Source organism: Colletotrichum fioriniae (genome assembly GCF_027942845.1).
Source record: "Colletotrichum fioriniae strain IMI 355084 chromosome Unknown scaffold_2, whole genome shotgun sequence".
NCBI lineage: Eukaryota > Fungi > Ascomycota > Sordariomycetes > Glomerellales > Glomerellaceae > Colletotrichum > Colletotrichum fioriniae.
Window position 1 is genome coordinate 1,078,337 of NW_027076838.1, and position 23,168 is coordinate 1,101,504.

At 50.4% G+C, this 23,168-nt stretch overlaps 8 protein-coding genes and 1 non-coding gene across 9 annotated transcripts; 3 read left to right on the forward strand and 6 right to left on the reverse strand.

Annotated features, from left to right (window-relative positions):
- Positions 1–3,217: 3,217 nt before the first annotated feature.
- N0V96_002111 lies at positions 3,218–3,304 on the reverse strand. Its single transcript has one exon. It is a non-coding gene; the product is annotated as a tRNA-Glu (tRNA).
- A 1,637-nt stretch (positions 3,305–4,941) lies between these two features.
- On the forward strand, positions 4,942–6,387 carry N0V96_002112 (uncharacterized protein; the record flags this gene model as incomplete). The annotated part of the gene is made up of 1 exon (XM_053187854.1): positions 4,942–6,387. The coding sequence occupies one exon, from the start codon at positions 4,942–4,944 to the stop codon at positions 6,385–6,387; it is 1,446 nt and encodes a 481-aa protein (XP_053055358.1).
- A 240-nt stretch (positions 6,388–6,627) lies between these two features.
- N0V96_002113 (uncharacterized protein) lies at positions 6,628–8,255 on the reverse strand (the record flags this gene model as incomplete). The annotated part of the gene is made up of 5 exons (XM_065756436.1): positions 6,628–6,982; positions 7,239–7,704; positions 7,938–8,050; positions 8,125–8,188; positions 8,249–8,255. The coding sequence occupies 5 exons, from the start codon at positions 8,253–8,255 to the stop codon at positions 6,628–6,630; spliced, it is 1,005 nt and encodes a 334-aa protein (XP_065614805.1).
- A 902-nt stretch (positions 8,256–9,157) lies between these two features.
- N0V96_002114 (uncharacterized protein) lies at positions 9,158–10,533 on the reverse strand (the record flags this gene model as incomplete). Its single annotated transcript, XM_065756437.1, has 5 exons — positions 9,158–9,459; positions 9,516–9,553; positions 9,630–9,746; positions 9,795–10,232; positions 10,325–10,533. 5 exons carry the CDS (start codon positions 10,531–10,533, stop codon positions 9,158–9,160), a joined length of 1,104 nt encoding a protein of 367 aa, XP_065614806.1.
- A 2,320-nt stretch (positions 10,534–12,853) lies between these two features.
- Positions 12,854–13,794, forward strand: N0V96_002115 (uncharacterized protein; the record flags this gene model as incomplete). Its single annotated transcript, XM_065756438.1, has 4 exons — positions 12,854–13,053; positions 13,290–13,336; positions 13,413–13,671; positions 13,722–13,794. 4 exons carry the CDS (start codon positions 12,854–12,856, stop codon positions 13,792–13,794), a joined length of 579 nt encoding a protein of 192 aa, XP_065614807.1.
- A 564-nt stretch (positions 13,795–14,358) lies between these two features.
- On the reverse strand, positions 14,359–15,214 carry N0V96_002116 (uncharacterized protein; the record flags this gene model as incomplete). The annotated part of the gene is made up of 2 exons (XM_053187850.2): positions 14,359–15,083; positions 15,184–15,214. 2 exons carry the CDS (start codon positions 15,212–15,214, stop codon positions 14,359–14,361), a joined length of 756 nt encoding a protein of 251 aa, XP_053055354.1.
- A 1,386-nt stretch (positions 15,215–16,600) lies between these two features.
- N0V96_002117 (uncharacterized protein) lies at positions 16,601–17,485 on the reverse strand (the record flags this gene model as incomplete). The annotated part of the gene is made up of 1 exon (XM_053187849.2): positions 16,601–17,485. The coding sequence occupies one exon, from the start codon at positions 17,483–17,485 to the stop codon at positions 16,601–16,603; it is 885 nt and encodes a 294-aa protein (XP_053055353.1).
- Positions 17,486–18,111: 626 nt separating this feature from the next.
- N0V96_002118 (uncharacterized protein) lies at positions 18,112–18,912 on the forward strand (the record flags this gene model as incomplete). The annotated part of the gene is made up of 1 exon (XM_053187848.2): positions 18,112–18,912. The coding sequence occupies one exon, from the start codon at positions 18,112–18,114 to the stop codon at positions 18,910–18,912; it is 801 nt and encodes a 266-aa protein (XP_053055352.2).
- A 2,453-nt stretch (positions 18,913–21,365) lies between these two features.
- N0V96_002119 (uncharacterized protein) lies at positions 21,366–22,316 on the reverse strand (the record flags this gene model as incomplete). The annotated part of the gene is made up of 1 exon (XM_053187847.2): positions 21,366–22,316. One exon carries the CDS (start codon positions 22,314–22,316, stop codon positions 21,366–21,368), a length of 951 nt encoding a protein of 316 aa, XP_053055351.2.
- Positions 22,317–23,168: the final 852 nt, after the last annotated feature.

Here is a 23,168-nt window from a genome sequence, read left to right on the forward strand (position 1 = left end):
CTCTGCAGGTACGTACCTGCATCCTGCGCTGCCTCTCACGGACTCCTCGCGTCCCTCACAGGCTCCCACCCTCCTCGAACAACTCGAGCGGGGGAACTTTGGAGTGGCGCTCATAGGAGACGGAAGGTGGTACACCCATCCACAGCTCTACAGTATTCGTATGGATACAGACAACTTGCTTCACTTTCCAAGGCCTTGGAGCAAAGCAGGCAATAGCATGGAAGAAGAAGCTTTCTACATATCGCAAGCACGATGGTCGAAAAAGCACCAGTATCAAAGCTTGCTGACAACGGACTACCGTACAAAGTACAATACACAGCATACGCGGTTTAGCCCGTGTTTTCGTACCGCATCCAGTGCGAGGTCTCCGTCCCGAGTGACTCGGAGTCACGAAACCTGCATCCGGCCGCTCGGAGATAGCTACTTACAGAACTCTGACTGCAGCAAGGACATGCAGCCTGGGTATCAAAGGCTTGGTGTCTCACGCGCTGACAGTCGCAGTGGGGTTGCCCGGGTGCATCGGTCGTTGCACTCGCTCAAGCAGCGGCTGCAAGTTCACAATAACGCGGGGAGTGAGTCTGAGAGACTGCACACTAGTCTGTGGCAGCTGGACAGACTACAGAGTACGGAGCACGAAGAAAGCAGTGCGGATATAGCCTGATGGGCAGACATCTGCTCACTCCTCATATCTGCCCCGTGCTTGGAATGATGCGCGAGGTCAGGTGCGCAGCTCCAGCAAGCGGCCGAAGTGAATCCGCCCGCGCTGGTGATCCGTCGTGGGCTGAGAGCCGGAAGTTGGAACGTCGCAACAGATCTCAACCATCTGTCTGTAGACGGAGAGCCTCCGCCTCGTCCTCGCACGCATCGAGTAGCGGGCGAACGTCGTGACGCGACAATGATTGGACCAGAATTCACCTCAAACGGATTACTTGAGTGGTTGGAAACACATCATTTCTGCAGCTGCCTAATGGTCAGCTGTCTCTCTTGCACGATTCGAGTGGGCGAGAAAGCGTCACGCCTGTTCCAGGGTACACAGACATTGAGCCAGTCTGAGGGCAAAAGACCAGGGCTGAGAGGCACACCGCACGCTGCCTACGCTAATCTGCCACTCCCGTCGCCCGGCATTTACTATCTACGTCTATCAATGCTCGATCTGGCGTGACAGGCTGACAACATCTGGGACGAGGGCCACCCTCAGTCTGGGAACGCCGAGCCTCCTTGATGTTACAGCTATCTTGACCAACGTTCTGGAGGCACATCTCCTTGCACTCCATGTGTTGCTTCAACCTCACCCCATGTCGATCCATCTGGAGCAGTCACGGACTGATACAGGAACCAGAGGCGCTTCGGACCCCTTTTCACGAAGCCGTGCGGTCACTGCGGTCTAGACTCTAACTGTAACCGAGCTTTGACACGGCTCACTTCTCACCCATCACGTTGGCGGTTATGCGATCTAGGTATCCGTACTTTCGTATAGATACATACTACCCAACTTCGCCTAGTCGCCTTGCCAACTTGAGTCGTATGTTTAGGTTGGGTTTAGAGCTGGCTTTCTGCCTGAAGCGCCTAATTAGCCATCGCCCAGCAGCAACACGATCCGCCAACCGAGTTGTTCCCATTGATCCGGCAGAAGAGATATGCGCTGCCAAAGCTGAAGCTGGGTGATGGTCAACATCTCATGTTCACGACCGAAGAACAGAGACATTTTGTATCCGTATGCCTCTGAGAGACCGTGGGCAACTTATTTTTTCCGCACGTTCCCGGACAAAAGTCAAGAAAACAGCGTTTGCTAATAAGTTTGGGAGAGAATCCGTGTCTTGCTTCCAAAGCGCAGGAGCACAGGACACAGACGTTCTCGCACGGAGGACGTCTGATGTCTGCTGAATTCTATCTTGTTACGTCTATTGCGGAATCCCGTCCCAGGGCGCTCCCGCACGTCGTGCGATCGACATATGGCCCATCTTATTTTGTCACCAGGCTACAGCCTCCTTCGGCCTCCGCAGGCTCTGAACGACATGAAAAGTACGGATATTGGAATTCATGATTACTCTCAAGTTTTCGCCAGACGCGGCTCAAAATCAGTGGCAGCGTTCCACACTCAATACCTACGCGCCCGTACTATTTGTTCCATTTTCCGATTCTGCAACCAGCTACCCCTCCACCCCGGTCGCAAGAAGGGATCTCCCGCATCTCTCTCGCGACGAATGAGGGCCTTTTTTTCGACTTCTGCTTTCCTATTCGGCGCATCTCAAGCCCCTCTCTCCTTGAAAGCTAGCACCACGCCACGATCCCTTCCCCCCATCTTACAGTTTACTCGTCCACTGCGCTAACAACCCGGCTGTAGTGGATGGATGTCTCTTGTTCCTGGCGCTTGAACTTTGAATGACGCGGGGCGTTCCCGGACAAGACTGGCGCTATCATCAACTCATCAACGGCTGGTGAACGAGTGCGCCGACGCGTCGTGTATCAGAGTTTCTGTGAAGCCTGTAGTCGCGCTTTTGCATGGTCATTTTACGGCCCGGCGCACGCGAGGATTCGTGCTGCCGTTCGTCTTTACCGGATGCGCCGGCGAAGCTTGCTTTCGTGGATGGTTTACGGATATCTACGACGCTTGCGATGGACTGTCCCGCCCCCGTTGAATGGCTGCAGACGATGTCACGGGATACTATGTTGGCTATCTATTGTTCCAAGCCTCCGGTTGCCTTGCTCTCGGTCCATTTCTCCGATATCCACCTTGGACGCCTGCTACTGTGATTGTGATAGATTTCGGATCGCAGATGGACATGAGACGTTTAGTTGGACGAAGTCGCTAAGCTCCCTAAGGATTGCCGCCGTCTTGTGATCGTCAAGTCGTACTCTTTCATCATACAAGCTTTTGTTTGCCAGGTTTCTTTACGAATCAAGGTCCGGCGATCGTCTGCCGCTGCCAAGTTCTGATTTTCCACAGCGGGCCCGGGCTTCACGCCGATAGGCGACTGGGTTTCCCGGTACCCGGCCTGTTCCAATGACTTTCCTACAAGCAAAGCCGAATTTGAATTCATCACTTGGCTAGCTTTCTGAATTCCAGTTTCGCGCGATCTGCAAAATTGACAACTTTCTTTTACCGCTGTGACCTCTATTCCCACGTTAGATGGACAGAAAACAAACCTCAGCACGTATCTGTCAGTCAGCAAGTAAGGTAGTTGTTAGTGGCCAAAACCAGCCAAAAGCAAAAAGTTTCCGAAACCGAGAATCGAACTCGGGGCTATGCCTAACCTCTCACAGAGATGAGAGGGCATCATGTTGGCCACTACACCATATCGGATATCGGTGGAAAATTACCACGAATAAGGTAATAAGCATGATGCGCAGAATGACTGGAGAATGCCCCGGTGAATGTGGAGGTGTCTGCGTGAATTCGGAGCGGTTGTGTGGCTCCTCTCTATGCCGACTAGCTAGATGCCTGCGGGTTTCCGTTCATCAAAAGCGGGCAACTGCCCCGTTTGCGGGTTAGTTGAGCCTTTTGACGTCTTATTCCTAATTGACTTGTTCAGCTTATCCCAGCGTAAAGTAGAGAGAAGCCGCTTTCGTATTCGTGAATCAGTAGAAAAGTTGAAGTGTGAACAAGCGGCCACTGGTACAGGCTATCGATCTACTGAGTTGTGTGAAAATTGTGTCTTTTACTCACGTCATACTTGATACTTGCAACTAGATCTTTGTGGGTATGATGCACATGTCCGAATTCTTGGCTTAACCTATGATGTGTTTCTCTACAGGCCAATAGTGAACTATTTACAGAATCTTCATTTATATCATGAGTAATCGAGTAACTTTGACAATATTAGAGACAATTATTCACGCAAGGAATGACTGAGGATGAAACCAAAAATCAATGTCGAAAAAGACTTGAGCTTTTAAGAATTTGGAAAGCACGTTGGGTTGCTCCAAATGTTTGGAACTTTGGGTCTCGGCTGCGTCATGCTCTACTCACTTTTAAACTGAGACGATAAATTGTTGGCGGAAGAAGATGCAGATGAGCCAACGCAGGTGACAGTGCTTCACTCAATGCAACCAAATCATCTATGAGCAATAAGTTGATTTGGTTGACTAAGTTGATTGATCAGTTGCTTGAGTTGCTTTGCGTGAAGTGTTGAGTTCCAGTGTATTGGAAGTCAGACAAGACTTAAGATGGTTCACAGCATATCTTCACAGCCATAAGATTGGGTATTGAAAACTTCGGCTGTTGAATGGCAAACTTGGTAAACCATCCATGACAAGAATGAACCAACGACACAAGGGTAATCTCGCGATCCTTTTATACGATGCCCGACCAGAACAGCCCGTACTCGGGTACGCGCGCGGCGGGCACACGCCAAGTCAATATGACAGCTCGGACTCCGTTTACGAAAATTGTAGCATGCCATTGAGGCTATATTGACAACCTTGCGACAACACCGCTAGTCAAAGCTTAAACGGACTCGGTGGAGCCGGACAAGCCATTTGCACCGTTGAGTGTCAACGTCAAAGTTTCCTCGTAGATTAATAATAATCTCATTCACTCTGTAGTTCGGCATCCTGCTACCAACCCTTGAGAGCTAGTGCGCCCGTGGCTACCATCAGTGGTCGCGTCGGGTGTCATGACACTTACACGGCAACCGGGGGCTGCGAAGGATGCGGAACTTTGCCTGGTTCGGCACTCGTAAACGCCCGCCACTTCGACGTCCGGGTCGTCCGGCCGTACCGGCATAGGCTCTCTAAGAGAGTTCATGGCCCTGGACAATGTTTTGGTAGGAGCAAATTGATAAATACAACAACATATCCCGAGGAATACACTGAGATACTCTTCTTCTTGACTTCCTCCCTTTATATGCCGCAAAGCTAGCTAATCTCTAATACAGCGTGCGCTTGTTAATACCACTTACTTCAACTATAGTCACTCCTTGTCCATTCCCTTTTCACATCATGAAGTTCAACCAGCTCGCCTCGCCCGCCTGGGCTCTCCTGCTATCCCAAGTCGCAGCGAAGCCCTGCGCCGAGGCAAAGATTGACGTCGACGTCGCCATCATCGGCGGCGGCAGCGCCGGCATCCACGCCGCGATCCAGCTTAAGGACGCCGGCGCCAAGATCGCCGTCATCGAGAAGAAGTCGCAGATTGGCGGCCATGCCGAGACCTACACCAATCCGCAGACCAAGATTCCGGCCAACGTCGGCGTCGTCCTCCTCGAGAACAGAGAGATTGTCACCAACTACTTCTCCCGCCTCAACGTCTCGACCATCAAGGCCAACCCTCTCACCAGCGCCGCCACCGGCGCGTCAAAGAGCTACGACTTCTCGCTCGGGTTCCCTATCCCTGCGCAAAACGCCTCTGCTTCGGCCGCGCAGCAGCAGGCACTCCAGGCCGCTGCGCAGGCCTACTCGACCAACGTGTTGGCAAAGTACCACTGGATCGACCAGGGCTTCCTCGTTCCCGACCCCGTGCCGGAGGAACTGACGCTTCCCTTTGCGGAGCTCGCTCAAAAGTATAACTTCACGGCGCTCTTGGCCGTCATCGCCCAGTTCAACTGGTGGACCGGAGACATCTCCACGATCCCGGCGCTGTACGGCATCAAGGGCCTCGGACCCGGTCTGCTCCAGAGTCTCTTTGGCGAGTTCATCCTCTCCGGCAACGGTGACACCCGGGCCCTGTACGACGCCGCCGCCGCGGAGCTCGGCGACAGTGTCCTTCTCAACTCCGACGTCGTCAAGGTGAAGCGCGACGTCAAGATCGACAAGGACACCACCTCGGGCGTCACCGTCCTCGTCCAGCAGCCAGGCCAACCCAAGAAGCTCATCCGCGCCCGCAAGCTCCTCGTCGCCATCCCCCCTATCCTGGAGAACGTGGCCAAGTACGACCTCAGCTCGGACGAGCACGCCCTCTTCTCCAAGTTCTCCGCCCTCGGCTACTGGGCCGGCGTAGCCACGATCCCGGGCCTGAACACCAGCCTCACCAACGTCGGCGTCCAGACCCCCTTCAACCAGCCCGTCATCCCCGGCACGAATGGCTTCAACACGGCCGGGTCCCCCAACGACTTCCTCGTCGCCGTCGGCTTCCAGGATACGAACTACACCGAGGCGGACGCCAAGGCCGTCCTCGTAAAGAACCTGGCTACGCTGGCCGCCGTCGGCGCCGTGCCCAAGGACGCGGCGCAGACGGTCACGTTCCCCTATGTTTCGGACCACAAGCCCTACAACGTCCGCGTCTCGACTGAGGAGATCAAGGGCGGGTTCTATGGGAAACTCCTTGCTTTGGAGGGCGCGCGTAACACGTACTGGGCTGGTGCGACTTTCTCTGGTCATAACAGCGCGCTGGTATGGTCGTTCAACGAGGGAACGGTTTTGCCAGGCCTGAAGAAGGATCTTGGTCTGTAATGGAGATACGCTCTTACTAGGATGGCGAAGGAAGCCGGGGGCTTGGAATGTGCATATAAGCCATAGCTGGAGGCCTTAGCCCACAGCCTTCATAGAACAATCATCTCAGGATCAATTTCTACGCCACTCTGGTAGATCTTTCGAGGTCAGATTAAATGATAGAGGATGTGCTTTATGTGTAAATCCATCGCCTCAGCTGTGACAAAGGAGTCGACTTTGATCTAGAATCCGGGACCTAGATCATGCTTTCGACGTGGAGTTGACTTGAATCTGCTCCGCGTCAGATTGCTCGGCTACGTTCGAATCCGAGGTATCTACGTCGCTGTCCAGGCCAGATACTTCACCTAGAAGTCGGTCCTTGACAAGGAGGGCAGCCCATGTCGTCGCTGGTGCCCCTACGTAAAATACGACTACAGATATGACCAAGTTCGTCATCAAAGAGGCGCTGCGGATGGAGCCAACGGCATAGGCCAGAGCCGACCCCAACGATTCTCCAGAGCGAAGGACACCCATCGACAAAGCAATGGTGTCCGCTTCAACGTCGAAGGTCCCGAGAGTCCAGTAGAGCCATACGCCGACAGTCTCATAGGCAATGCTAAGAGCGCTTGTTAGTAGTCGCCGCCATGGTTTCTTTCGAGGTCGCTGAGGAGGACTCTTACCGATAGAGAATGAAGATTGCAACTCCCTCGCCGAAGCTCTCACTGACCCAATCAATCTCACCAGGACTCTTTCTCGCCCATCTCTCCTGAACGACCAGATTCCAGACCCAAACCAGTGTGAAGAGAGCCAACAAGAAATACCAACTCCAACGTGCTTGGGTAGTTCTCTTCAAGTGATTTGAATCAAGCCACCACCCTGCAAGAACATTTGATATCGCGCCGACAACGGCAATGATGAAACCCGCAAGGGTACGAGCGCGAACGGTGAAGTATGCAGCCATGTAATTACCTTGGTACGTGACGCCCCACTGTGCGGTGATGAAGGCTGGGATGAGAAGCAAGATCTCCTTTCGTTTGAACTGCGCAAGGAAGCCCCTAGCTTGTGTCTTGAATGTTCGCTGAGAGTTGGCAAAGATGGGCTTCTTCCCGTCTTTGCGGATCAGCTTGTCGGGCGGTGCCAACAATAGTGAAAGTGGCAATCCTAAGCATTGAATTGCAACGAGGACCAGGTAAGTCGAAGGTGAGATGACGCCGGTCGTGTCGCTGTCTTTGTTGATGGCAAGTTGAATCGCGGTGGCGATGATGGACCCGAGCTTCCCAAGAGCCATCCAAATGCTGACTGACCAAGAGGTTAGCAATGATGGGACTCCTTCGAGATCTGCAAATGTCCAGATATGGGGTTTCATCACTCTAGAAACACGTACTGCAGACACCGCGACGAGCAACTTCGGGATAGCCTACAGCTATGGCGGCTTCACCAGGCCAGAGTGCTGATGCCTACTTCACGTCAGAAACCTGTGACTGCCGCTCTGATGAGAGGATAACCTACCGAAATTCCACACGTAACAGCACCAAAGATCAGAAACCACTGCGTCCCCCAAATTGAGTTACAATAGAGCGCAGCGGAGTACGGTACATAGCCCAGAGTTCCGATGACGACAATCCACTTCATACCAATCAAGTTCCCGACCATGCTCGCCAGCGGTGACAGCACAATCATAATTCTAAGTCATCAGTAACACAAACACAGTATCTCTGAACATCTGAAAAGACTGAAATCGAATGGAAGGCAACTTACACGAATGTGATGACGTTCACAGCATTGATAACGTATGGCTCAGCTTGACCACCGGCGCCCAAATCTGAAGAGATTGATCAGCAATTACATATCACAGTAATAGCAACGCATTTGATCAGCTTACTGTTCATTGCCGTCCATATTCCGGGTTGAGTAAAGCTGATGAGACCCAATAAGACAGCTTGGAATATCGTTCCGCGAAAAACATCGTGGATCTTGCCTTTGGGCTTCAACGCCTGAGGGTTGACTTCAGACATGTTCAAAGATCCCGTCGCACTTGAAGAAGAAAGCGCGTCTTGAGCTGATTACTCAATACGGCATCTTCAGGACATGTGCTTTCCTTTTAAAATGCTCTCAAGCCCCTATTCAAGCCGAATCATCTGCGCGATAACGGCATTGCGCTATAGCAGGTCTTGATGGTACAACGCGCCAAGTGGATGCGATTTTGCGACCAGTAGCCCTGATGTCCTTGAGAGCCGCATAGAAGTTTCCCATCCCATTCCCAATGCTACGCATTTCAGGCAAGAAAGTGGAAACTTGAAAATGATAACGCTGACCATATTGCTGCTAGGCAAGGGTGATTTCCCGATATCTTTCCGAAAGCTCGTCACGCCATAGCCCTGGTCAGATTGGACCTCCTGTTGCTCCATCGGCGGACTAGAGGGGAGTAATCTGGCAGATATCCAGTCGAACGAGTGGAAGAGTCTACATAAGTCTTATCAAGTTGTGTCTAATGTTCTCAAGGGTCAAGTCAACTACCAGGATATTTCAACACAGCTTCATGAGCAACATTACAGACAGCCCTAGCATCAATGCTTATGTACAAGCACAAATCGTGGCTCAGAGGTTTGGGTTGGAATGATTCACACAGATTGAAGTCTTCACTGAAAATTATTGAGAATTTGTTTGGTTAGGAACATAACTCAAAGCCTGCTTCACAAAGAATGGTTTTCATTACAAACTTCATTCCTCTGAACCACATGCACCCTGACTGCACGTGTACTCCTCCGAAGTTCAAAATGGGTGTTCCTCATCATAGATAGATATAGCAGAACGGAGTGTCGTCAATAGTGTTCAGCAGCTCTTTGATAGGGCGATCTTGCGCCAAAACGCCCATCTCAACAATGTCCTGCTTTGTGGCATCACGACTCGGTGGCAGATTGAGAATCGTGATGGTTCCAGCAATTTCGAAAGCCTCCCAGAGGTGGAGGGCTTGCCATATCCAGTAAACGCGGTCGACCATGGTATGATGGAGGAAGAAGGTCGGATCAGTCGGGGAGGAGTAGAGATCACTAGCATCTCCATTTGCGACGAAATGGCCTGAAGCGTGCATGCCTGCATTCGAGTTGTTAGTCTCAACTGTACCTATCTCAGGGATTCGGTGAACATACCCAAGAAGCCATCCCAGAAGCGACCCTGGGAGCTCATTCTGGAATGTCGAAATATTCTTGGAAGCTTGGCCAACGGTAACGTTGAGCAGGTTAGAGGTCGTCAACCAAGTAGACGCTGCGTATGAGCTCAAGTCGCGGCGCAGGCAACGTGGGTTGTACTCCATGGGGCCATTGGGGTTGGGGTCCATGCCATCCATGCCGGGAGATACTGGACCAAGGTTGACAGTCATGCTATATCCTGTTAGATGAATTCTTCATGGAGTTAAGGATGCCACTTACTTCACGAGAGGACCGCTCGTCACACAACCGCCGCCGTTGCCAGACGGTATTGCGATCTCGCCATATGGCGAAGCACTCACGCTACCATTATGAGCAACGTAGGCACCATCACCACTCAGACTGGTATCACTTCCATCGTAGACTGGTGACTTGCGCGGATCATCGGTGTGAGCGAACCAGTTCCAGTAGGGCTGGGCCCCCTTGTAACCACACTCGGTCTTTAAAGCATTCTCATACGCCCAGGTAAAGTATCTATGCCATGTCAAGAAGTTGCCTGTACCATGAATTGTCCGAGTCTGGTTGATATGGACGGCAACGAAGTCGTCATATCGGTTGCGGGCTCCTGGTGCGAAGGATGGGTCGGACTTGGAAGGAGACGTCAACATGCACTGGACGGCACTGATGTACTCCTTGCGCTCTGTCGTGGAGAAAGCTGCCCTGAACCAAGATGTTAGATGTGTATACTAGGGCTAGCCACTCCGTCTCACAGGAAAGGCCTCGAAATCGTTATGAGACAAGGTAGAGCCTACCAATCCCTGCGCACACTGGCGTTGAAGAGGTTGCAACCACGCTTGGAAATGGTCCCATTGGCCTCAGCCGCCTTCAAATTCTCCATAGCCTGGACTTGCAGGTCTGCGAGCACATCTCCGGCGTCACGAGCCTCGAGAGGGGTGTCGAGGGGTGCACCGCATGCGACGACCGCCAAGCTCAGGACGGCTGTAATCTTGACGGGAAGCATCGTAATCGGCTAAAGTCTGCTTTGATGAAAGGAGGTTCCAGATGCAAGCTTCCGCTTTAGGAGGGGGAAGGGATCTGCAAGGGCAGCGGAGCGAGGTAGGTGAGCAAAAGGAACAGAGAAACGTGGCATTCGAGAATGTGGACGGCTTCTATATACACCGAGGTATGCTTCCAATGGTGAAGCATTCCCATCACTGCCGGATGTAATTTCAACATATTGATACCAGTCGACTTGGCGAGCGTTTTCATCGCCACAATTAACCAGATTTGTAGAGTTACTCATGTGTTGGTCAACAACTTGCATGTGGATGTTGGAAAGCCTACGAAAAGGCTCGTTTTCTCGGCACTTCGGTGTTGATATCTGAACTAGGCAAGTCGTCCCTGTCACTGACCCTTGCCCCTTGGGTTCAAGCCCGCTTCTTGACATGGTGGGGTCTTAGAGCGACATTCGATCAACGAGCCGCCTGGAGGATGGAACGTCGGATTGCAGCAGCAGGAGATAAAGGGCAACATTCCGAGGTGACACTAGTTACTTGGGGCCTTTTAACCGGAAAAAGCTGTACTTGAGTATGGCCGGTCTCTACCCTTTTATAAATGGAGAAATTCTTACCCTGTGTAGGTTTGTTCTTCAACCTCGCTCGCCTCCAATAAGTGCTGCAGACTCCGGAATACCAATCCCACCCAAGTAAATCACATGCAAGAAGTTGGGCACGCCATTGCGTTTACTCACCCCACGGCCCACATGGACTTGATCCAATTTGAGTGTATGAAGAAGGCTTTGGAGATTGATGCACCAGATCTCAAAGTTCCGAATATGCCAACCACTCCATAGCAGGGGCCGCTGAACTAAGGAAGCTTCATAGATGGGTTGCAACTTGCAAGTCTGCAAGTTGTCACCAAGGCCCCGCCCCCGCTCGTTAGAATGTTACATCATGTTAGCTCCAGCGTTGCAACCCATGCAGGGGCTCCACAGGCTGTCAACATCAGATGTTAGTTCCAACGGACACACTAGGGGAGTTCGGGGAACATGCCCTACAACGGCCCGTATCACACCACCGGGCATGGATCTAGTGCGCCAGGATCGGATTTGGCTGCGGTTGCGGCTGCGGTTGAATGCTCTCGACGAATGATTAGGCTTCTTTCATTCGTTAACCCTCGGCCCCCAAGCCTCCAATGCCCTGGCTCGACTTACATCCCGCATTTACTAGAGAATTACTCACATGAAGGCCTTTCACTGGGGAAAAGATCATCTAACACGGTTGATTTACCTCAAAGGGACATTTGACAGTGGAGACATTATGTCTGTCGCCTTGAATCATTTTTCTGCCAAGTTGAGCTCCCCTGATCTTTCGGACATTCGTACATCGCATAGGGAAATGGTATCGTACTTCCTGTTGACCGAAAGGCCGACCCCGGCCTTGGTGAATTTTCATAAGACCTGGCGAAATATCGTGTACGCAGACATACATGCAGCCAAGGCTGTAATACTTGGTGGAGGAAATGAATCCTCACAGCTCAGCCTGAGCGATTGGTGTTTAGACACAACCTCGCCGCCGTCTCGCAGCCCAAGCTCCACTTATCCCAGAAAATTCACGAAGAACACATCATCAACGAGCACTATTTGAATTTCCCTCCAGGTTAGACCAGACTTCTTCGATGACATGTTGCTCGCAGGCAAATTCACCAAGGTGTACTGACGGCGAACTTGAAGAAAACGATGTGAGAAACATAAGTGAATAACTTGAAGAGTCTTCAGGCTCACTCGCCATTTCTACCGCGGCTGCTAACTCAATCCACCAGAATCGTATACGCCTCACTCTCAGGGGAATTAAACATCCGGAGGACTTGGGTGGCTGGGGGGCGGCACACCTTTCTGTGCCGCAGCTAAGCAGTTGATTGAAAACAGTGCAGGTTCCATCCCACCGGATGCCTGATTCTCGATGAAGACAGCTGCAGGAGTGAGCTTGCCACACCAGAGCCATGCTTACGAAAATCTCACACTCTGAAGAGGCAGGTGGACTTCAAACCCACTTGACACCTAAAGCGAATGGAACATGGCTGAACGGGCAACTCGCATCAGTTCAGTTCCAACTTCCCGCACCAATGCTTGCTGTGAGACGGCCGTGGCACGCTTTAGGATTCTGCTTTGCTTCCTGCGCTCCCAGATGGCAGACTTTTCGTAACATGCTGCATGGAATTGTTCATGATATGAACTCATGACTCGCTCTTCCATCCGGGATTGCTATCTCTTTATCATCTATGTATTCCGTTTTCATCCACCTGGTCTCAATGTACGTCTTATTCTGCTATAATCGGCCATAATGACCTCAGCTCCTCCACCTACCACCCCCCTTGACCCGGAATGGGCCAAGGAGAGCAATACCGCCATGATTGTCGGTGTAACTGGCGGCTTTCACGCTCTTGCTCTGCTTTTCGTCGGCCTTCGCGTGTACACCCGTGCCGCCATCGTCAAGCTTATGGGAAGAGACGACTACGTCGCCATCGCATCCGTGGTACGTCTGTTTGTGTTCGATTTTGGTCCTTAGGGCTAAGAAATAGTGATCTTTGGAAGTTATGTGCCGTGGCAGGCATGACAATCTTCTCAGTGCAATCCTTCTACGGTCTCGGGAAGCACACGCTCACCATCCCTGCCGAGAATATGGTCATCATGAGAAAGTCAAGCTTCTTCCAGTCAATCATATCTTCCATTGCTGGTTTGGCATTGCTGAAAGTATCGATTGGCCTCTCTCTCCTCAGGCTCAGTAATGGAATCTGGTACTCGAGATCTCTTTGGGCATTAATTGGTAAGTACCGACTGCCTTGAGCTGTGAATGATCAGACAATGGAGATTACGCATGATCTTTTGCTAACTGCGATCAGTATTTGTGTCTGCCTATAGTTTCATGGCCTGGATGACGTTCTTCTTCTACTGCCAACCACTGGAAGGCTATTGGGACAAGAGTTTGAAACCCAAATGTTATCCAATCGCTCTCTTCATCAAGTTTGGCTTGATCAATACTGCCTTCAATATCTTCACCGATGTCTGCTTCGCTACGCTTCCTGTGTGCATCATTTGGACGTTGCAGATGAAACTGAGAACACGGATATATCTTATCATTGTTCTCAGTCTCGGTTACTTGTATGTTGAACCCCAACTGAGGTAACGATTTCTTTACTAATTGTCCATAGTGCGGTAGCTATGGGTGTCATCAAGTCAGTCTACCAAATAGCCTACGGGAAAGACATGGACAAGACTTTGTAAGTCGCGTTTTGCCATCACCTCGCTAGCGTTCTCAACTGACAACTCCAAAGTTACCAAAGTATTCAATTCTGGGAATTGTCAGTTTCCTCCTCAAACTGTCATCTGCTTTGACTAACCCTTGATTGATACAGCTTGCAACTCAATCTCGGAATCATCGCGGCTTGCGCACCATCTTTGAAACCTCTTGTCGGTCATGCCCTTAAAATTTCGTCGAGCAACCGCTATCATGGCGAATTATACGAGAATCGAAGACGGACTGGAACGAATACGTCGAAACGCCGCCAGGGCTACAGAGTTCATGACAGTCAAGTTGAATACGAGATGCATGGTCGTACTTTTGCTGGATCTCCCGAGGTACAGCGCAATACTGTAGGTAGCCTACATCAAAGCCCATACGGAAAAGACGGCAGCAGAGGGTCTGGAAGCGAGGACATGATCCTCCAGGATGATAAAGGACAAGGGATTATGCGGACCACAGAGATATCGATCAAGCGATGAATTAGAAGCCCCGAGATTTTAGCATTCAAATACTTTGCTATCCACCTAATAATACTCCTGGACTGATCACCACTGGAACTGCTCCCCATTTCTCTGGAGAAACTTGCCAACCTCACCATCTCTCTTGCCCTCAACGATTTCTAGAATACCCTTCGCACTGGTCTCCGAACTCTCAGCACCTCCATCAATCCTGTTCTGCCTGTCGTCCTCACCCGACAGATTGGTGACGACCCAGCCAGGGCAGAAGGCCCAGACTTTTGCGCCCCAGCTCTTGTAGGCCCACAGCATATGGGCCGTCGCCATATTCAGGGCCGCCTTGGAGATGCGGTAGGCATCGGCGGGAATGTCATAAAATGCACCGCCTGGTGTCGTACGCTCGTGAAGAGAACCGAGACCACTCGTGACGTTGATGATTCGTGCATCCTTGGACTTCTTGAGTAGCGGTATCAGGGCCTCGGTGAGGAGCAATGCGCTAGCTGCGTTGGTGTTGAAGGTGTCGATCAGCTCGGAGCGGCGATCCTTGGGTTGCATGATGACGATGCCGGCATTGTTAACGAGGACGTCAAGGACGCCAAAGTCAGCGGTAAGCTTCTCAACCGCCGCCTTGATGGAGTCATCGGAAGTGATGTCGAGCTGCAGAAGGCTGACGGTGCCGGCCGGTTTCCGGGCCTGGAGATCTTCCACGGCCTTGGCACCCCGCTCCGCGCTCCTGGAGCCGACGACGACGTGGTTGTCAGGGGATGCAGAGACCAAGGCCCAGGCGCTATCAAAGCCAATGCCCTGATTTGCACCTGAATACTGTTAACTCTCATTCTGATCGGTGACTGACGCATGTCTTTCCCATTTGATGACTATAGACCTTCTCATGAGTATATCACAGCGAGAACTTACCAGTGATGAGAATGATCTTCTTGGAAGACATTTTGGGATACTATAATGGTATGTGATTACTGCGAGTAAGAGTAATGATGTGCGGTGCTTGCCTTCTGGTATGGGTTCATTGAGGAATACTTCTTAGTTGTATTTGTAGTCCCAAGTCAAACAGAGCCGTTGAACCTCTTCTGCGTGCATTTCTCGGAATCGGCGAAATATCGTTGTTCCTCCGTCCCGGGCGCGTTAAAGCCATAAAGTCCGGAATTAGAAATCTAGAGACAGGCACACAGGCTGCTTCGACTCTAAAGTATTAACGTTATGCACCAATCGTAACTTAGTGGCGCTTACGTTTGGGGGGGATGGTGATTCAGCATTCTCCTAATGCGGCACATAGAGATATGCAGCTTACGCCAAGAAAGCGGATATTTTTCATGTTCGGATATGTTTCTTAGCAGGCCACGTTTCTACAGCGTTCTTGAAATCGGAGTTTCTCCTATGGCATACGAAGACGAATCCTGGTGCAATTCCGTAATCACAATGCGACAAAACCCCCCTATAGAAACTACAAATGTTTGGTTAGCATGCGACACCTCTGGGGTACAATTGCTGGGGATTTCTGCTTCGTTAAAGCACAGAAACGGAGCTAACTTTTGTGTTACTCTGTCTGTAGGTCTTCCATGACGTACGTTCTTGAAACAGATGGCGGCCGGAAATAGGAGATAACCTGTATTGGAACTGTCGCGCTCCGCGGATTGGCGTCTGCGGGGGAGTCTAAGAGCTGCGAACCGTTAGGAACCACACGTCATTTATCACAGCAGCGCTCAGCAAGTTCAAGTTAAGTTAAACTGTTATAAGTACGGTAGGCAGAGGAATTGATGTGCACTCAAAATTTTCGCAATTGCGACTTGACGCTCAGGTCGATAGCTTGAATGCATATGTATATTCAATCGAAACTAATATGTTCTTGCTTCATCAAATGAGTTACACATCACAAAAGTAAGTAGTGCCCCGCCCCTTAAAAGGGTGTTTAAGCAACTCTGTCGTCTTCAGAACCCCGTAAAGTACTCTCTTCTTACACAAAGATGCGAACCGATACAACTTTCTCGTTACGGCAGAAGGTGTGAAGCTCCTCGGCTCTGAAAACTTTCAAGAGAATGCCAGCCCCGAGTCAACGAGCAAAGAGCTAGAATCCCTCAATGGCCTACGGAAGTGGTCAACGAGCCAAGTTTTAGCGGGGGTTTTAGGCCAGTGGTCGATGGCAGCTGGAATTGAGGTCTACTATGAATTTCCTAGTTTGTAGATGAATACAGACTAGATCGGACGATGACGCACAGAATGAAAGACGCCAAATCCTGTTGGGTATCTCGAAACGCGGAACTTCGAAAATGAAAGTCGGCTGCCTTTAGTCGACCATAGCTACTTCGTTGAACCAGCATTAAACTTTAACCCCCAGCGCTTGTACTGCCTCTAGAGTAGCAGCATAAAAAGGGCTGTCATCACCCACAGCCTCCTTCTCGAGCTGCAGGCCCTTCAACGCCAGCTCGCATCCTTCCTCTCGCTTTCCCAAGTCAAACGCTTTGCGAGCGGTAGCGATGTACATCGTCGAGACCTCACGTCCGCGGATAGCCTCCGCCTCGTGAGCGTCTAAGAGCGCAAGCATCATCTTGAACTCGTCCTCCGGATCCTCAGAGGCAGTTTCGGCGAAGAGCTCTAGCTTGCGCTGGATCTCCGCCCGACGCACCTCGCCGGCTTCTGATGAGGTCGTCGAACTGCAAGCAGAGCATCCACAAGCGAAGCCGTAGCCGTCATGCAACGCGGTCTGTCGGGATTGCCGCAGGCCCAAATGTTCGTCGAGGTAGGAGATTGTGATTTCTTCTTCCGGCTCAATATTTCTGGTAGCGTGGATGGTGAATGCGTTCAAATCCTTGTTGAAGTTTCCTTGGGCGTTAGGAACACACGAGTGATTCAAGCGCGCAACTTGAGGGAAGAGCGCCTGGGTCTGGTTGCCAATGTTGAAGTTGTTGTTCCGAAAGATATTGAGAATGGTGTGATTAGACACTGTGTCTTGTGGAGCAGACTTGCTTCGCCATATTGACTCTAGCCAGCTGAAGACGCTTGACTTGCTGGGATTGGTTGATAATGAGAGTAGTGAGTCCCGGCCAGCTGTTGAGAGGAGTTGGGCCTGTCGCAGGATCGAGTTGCTATCTGAGGATGTGATTGTGAGTAGAGCTTGGTCTGTGAGGATTCTTTGGCCTGAGAGAATTGGTCTCGAAGCAAAGACTCCGAGGCCTTTCCCGATCGCTTGCCGGACAGTAAACATAGCAGGCTGGTGAGTTGACGTTGTCGCAAGGAATATTTTGATATGGAAGGGTTGAGCAGCCCCTGACAAAGGAAAATATTCCGTGGCCTAAAGAGGCAAGGGGGCGATTGCGGAGATTACCGATTTTAACAGTGTGCCTGGACGCCAAGGGTCCTCGATTTATTTATTCTTCCCGACGTCTCACAGTCGAAAGAAACATCGAAATTCGTTCATATTCGTCGCAAAACCATGGCACTCATCATCTGTTGTGGAACTTACTTCTCCTAGCACTTGCCTCCACTTTCTACAGTGTTCCTACAAAAGTCGCTCAACATTGCACGAACACAATGAGCTTCTTCTTTCCTTTTAGGCTCGGAAAGTTTTGAAGAGTCTCGAGCAATGGCAAACATTCTCTTCCTAGTTTGGTATATGTATAGGTAGAAAGATACATGAAAATGAGCCTGTCCGGATTGGGCCATATTGCTAGAACAAAAACTACTAATGTTACTCGATAATACGGTCAAGGGTCGTGTGTAGCACAGTGTAGCGCGAGAACTTAGGCCTGTTCGCACTATGGCCTGTCAAGACAACCAACGGCTTTCTTCAGGCAGCAACGCAACTTGCCAACAACAACATCGCCTCTCATCATGTCTATCCAGATTATCTCTGACTTGCACCTTGAGGCACCAAAGGCCTATAATGTCTTCGAAATTCCCCCTCACGCCCCGACTCTGGCCCTGCTCGGCGACATTGGGAACATCGCCGCTCACAAGGATGAGTGCCGCGCTTTCCTGATTCGGCAACTCCAAAACTTCCGCACTGTACTCTTCGTTCCTGGAAACCACGAAGCCTACCACTCCAGCTGGCCCGAAACCCTCAATCTTCTCCGACAATTTGAACGAGAGTTCGATCAAGACGATTCAATCGGTGACTTCGTTCTCCTAGACCGTAATGCGTATCAGGTGCCCGGCTCAAACACTGTCATTCTGGGCTGTAGTCTCTTCTCCTTCGTGCCGCCCGAAAGCGAGATGCAAGTCAGCATGGGGCTCAACGACTTCTTCCAAACCAGCGACTGGGATGTACAAGCCCACAACGATGCCCACAATCGGGATGTAGCCTGGCTCAATGCGCAGGTTTCAGAGCTCGAAAGTTCCGACGTGGAGGTTATTATCTTCTCGCACTGGAATCCAAGCAGAGATGAACGCTCCATCGATCCGAGATTTGCACAAAGTCCAATCACGTCGGGATTTGCGACAGACCTATCAGGACAACTATGTTTTAGGAGCAGGAAAGTGAAAATATGGGCCTTTGGGCATACACACTATAACTGCGACTTTACGATACAGAGGGAAGGTGACGCCGAGCCGCTGAGGCTGATCGCAAATCAGCGAGGATATTACTTCTCTCAGGCAGCAGGATTCGATGAAGAAAAGTTCATTGAAATTTGATCAGAAGTGTTTATTGGGCTGGATATCAACGCAATGTTTCTCAGATAACCTCGACGATGCATAAAATGCACTACGATGATTGGGGACAAACTATCAAACTCCAAAAGCAAAATCGACCGGACAGCAACCTGGGCACAAAATAGATCTTCAAAGTAATAGTTTCCGTGAGGCATCGACTTAAAAATTAGATCTTGCAAGCAAAGACTAGAAGAAAGACAGCTACGGAGAATCGCTACGTTGATGCTGTGTTGAAGGTAAATTAAATTGGTCATTGTCGAGCGTGGGATCAGGGCGACGCATATGACTTAGAGGCATGCACAAGATCAGTAAATTGCAAACTTTAAAAAACTATCAATGATCTCCCGGAGCCATTTAACAAAATTTGACTTAAGAACGCAATGTTTTCTTGAGGTATGATAATGCCTTGACCAAATCAACGGGACATCAACTACCACAGACCGTGCTCCGAGCTCGGAGTCCACCAATGTCATATACCTGATTAGTACTGTATCCATCGGAGACCGAGATACTTATGGCCCAATTCCCTGCGGAATTTTTTTTTTAGGTAATTCAGGCAGGTAGATGACGTGTAGTATACATTTTGAGGTGATCGGAGGCGATCACGAGAGTGTGTCAACATCGTTGCAGATTGAACGCAGCGCTTGACCTCGCATGTGGGGTCATTGTCGGGGCAATCTAGAATGTCGAGGAAGTGTGCAGGCAGCCATCACCTCCGTCAGGGGCATATGAGGGCCGGCGATGACAGAGCTGCCGGCTGGTTTACCCTGTATGATGAGTGTACGCAGCCCATGACAGTGTCTAAGTAGTAAGTAACCAACGGAAAGAACATGGAGGGATTTCTCTACGACGACGTGGCGTGATTTCGTCAATTCTTTGGGGTATGCCTCGAGGTAATAATCGAAAGCGTCTGTCGTGCGCGGAAAACGATCAAGAAGTATTGTACAAGGTGTAGCACGCAAGTACACGACCGTTGATTCCCAATCAACCCAGTAAACGGCATCGCTTACCCCAGGGCCCCTTGATAATTGTATGGGATTGGGATAAATCATCTCCAAAAGCTGTCGTGATTCCTTGCAGGCAAGACCGACCAGGAAGGGAGCCGTACCAACGTGGACCATGAGAGGAATGAGCTTGGAGAGGTTGTTGTCATCGCTCCTTGTGGTTGCATTGGGCACAAGTATTATGGTCAAAACGGCCGGCACCGAAAGTGCCTCGTTCCATATTTGAATTCGCAGTTCCGGGGGTAGGGCACTACTAACTTCTGTTGCTGCGACCTGTGTCCATATTTGAGACCAAAGTAACAGCGGGAAAAAAGAAAATGGCGTACTGTATTATCGGAGTTCAGGGGTCGAGAGTGAGTGAGTTGGTTGTCAGAGGCTCTCCAGAGGTAACTTCTCCACATATATATAGCAAACATAACGGTCTGCAGAACCCAACCAATCTGCTCGATCGCTAGCAATATTCCCACACGCCGGTCGGGCTATCTGTTCAGCGGCCTTTGATCTCATCGCGTATTGGCAACAAACAACCTCAGAGTTACACGGTCACTGTCCAGCGGTCGCTCAGAATGTTCGACGCGAAAGAGCCACTTGTAGAGTCGATCGCCTCAGCCCTCAAAGCATCGAGAATTCCTTGTGTACTCTGGGGTCACTATCTGCTCAATGTCCACGGTGTACCTTCGATCATAGGGGTAAGTAGGCAGGTCCCAAGACAATGCACTAATCTCATCAATGCCCAGGCTAACAAAGGGAAAGTCGATAGATTTCGTTGTCCCCGATCAACTGATTTCGGCCGCCGCAGACGTTATCTCAGAGCTACCTAATTTCCAGCAATGTCCATCCGTAGAGCTTTGTTTTGCAAGCTCTCCTGAGCGCCGAACGCCGCCGCCTACGTTCCATGTGCACACCAAAGCCTCCGAAGTCACCGTTGGCCTCTACACACAGTCTGAAACTCTGTGGTTCTTGCCACTACTGGATGAGTCCGTCTTGTCTGGCGAAATTACCAAGCTCTCGCCCACCTTTTCTCTCGCCTGCGACCGAGATGTGCTTCCACCTTGGCGGCCTGGTCGCGGAACGGGTGCTTTTCAATCTAGCAATAGCTCTGTCGTCGTCCCCAGAGCTCACATACTACTTGAAGCATACCTCAGACTCTATGCTCGTGACTCAGGAAAGACGGTGGGCTCCTTCGCCATGGCCATGGTCGCATACATGGAGGAATATGTCGACGACGATGGGTTGCTTGACTCCAGTCAACTTCCAGAGCCGCTGAAGTCATTCTACAAAGAGCTTCGAGTTGGCGAAAAGCCAGTCCGACAATGGACGAAGGAGTTCAAACAAAGCCTCAATATTACTGACGAAGAGTCCGATGAAGAATGTCTTTGGTGAAAAATTCATGGCACGGCATTGTGGAAATGATTCTTACTTCCATATTGCTTAGTTGACCGCTGGGCTGTCTATCCTGTATATCGTTTTTGCAGTATTGAAGTATCCTTCATACTCAACCTCTTCCTCTCCCTCGGCTTCGTAATGGTAGTGACCTCCAGCATTCTTTTCCAGTGGAGAGAACGCGTGCGTATGCTCAATCCTCAAGCCCATCTTGTTGCCAGGATCCGCAGAGTGCAACACAGATAGTCCCACAATGGGCGAATCGAAATCATGAAAGGTCAACCACTTCTCAACTTCCTTTCTGTCTTTAAAAGGTAGATCGCTCTCGGCAGGGAAATCAGGCATGATGTGGTAAGTCGCCTTCCCTGCCTTCACCACAAAGGCTCCGCCGAGACTAATAGTTCTTTCATCGCCATACGCAGCATTCAGTCCTTTCCGGATGCACTCAGTAAAGCTCTTTTCAGAACCCTTGCGGCCCTTTGCTGTAATCTTGAGGACCGGTCCTGGCTCGCCCAGGGAACCGTACAAGTTGACCATGAGGCCGCAGTCTACGGAAGGGCTCGTTTCGACGCTGACTTCTCCGGTGGCGCGTTTGATCTGGATGACTTGACTTTTGTTATCGACCTTATCAAGACCGCCTTGCCAGCTGAGATTCGGCGCAAGCTCGCTGTTCTGCCCGATGACGTGGAAAGGACCGGCACCAGCGCCGATCAAGCTACCCTTTTCGGGGCTCATTTCCATGTTTCTACCAAGCTCTGGTATGGACCAGATACTGTCAAGCCGGGGGCGTGGAAAGAGATTCGGCTGGCCGCCAACATCTGCGATTTTTTCATCGCCCGTGAGGCCCTCGGTCGCCAGATGAAAAGGCGCTTTTCGTAGGTCAGGACAATCGACCACAGTCACTGATGCGTGCTTGTAGTTGGCGTCCAAAGGAGCTTTGAGTCGCTCGGCCAGCTCTTCTAGACTCGGGGGTGAGAGGGGAAACTTTTCGACACGCATCGTGAGAGTGTGACGGGTAGAAAATTATAAGGAGTTTTCCGAGCAACTAATTTTCGAGGTTCGAGTTAAGTATGGATGCCGCCTTCCTTCAAGTCGTCAATACTACTATTGTTTCAGTATCAGGTGTGTAGTAATAGAAGTATGATCAAAAAGGTTACTGTTCGGCCCGTATGACGTGATGCAAGAACCCCGCTGTGCGGATCGGGAATGTCCCGGAAGTCGGTTCAGAGCTTGCTGAGACTGCAGCCGTATGCACCTCAATTTGAGCGGTGTTGGCGTCTGCAAGCTCTGACAGCGTCTTTTGAACTAGAGACTTTTTTTTGTATTAATACTTGTCACAAATCCTTCGTCAAGTCTTTTCTGGAAACTGCTGCAGCACAAGTAACCCTATGTACATGTCTCCATACATGATGTTCATTCATAACAACAAGAATTAAATTGAAAAGAAATCTGAGGAACTTTTTTTTCTTCCGATAAAATTCTTTACTTACAGCCAAACCGACTCCATCAATATTGTAAAGGTAAGAATTCTCTGAATCAAAATGAATTTTTAAATAGGTCAGTACATGTAGATCCTCGATAGGCTGCAGTAGTAAACCAAAGGGCACTGGAATAAAGCACCAAAGCTATGTTGAGGATGAAGTAATGGTTCAACGAATTGTGGATTTCACTCAATTGATACTAGTTGTACTGTAGCTAAGCGAGTACTGGAAATATCCCAAGACCTATGCTATTCAAATTCTTGACGACCATTCTCTGATGTTATCGCGTTAATGGGCATGGAAATGTTGAGTGAGCGGAAATCAGTTCAAACAAAACTCCAGTCTTCGCAAATGCTTCTGAAATTTTGTC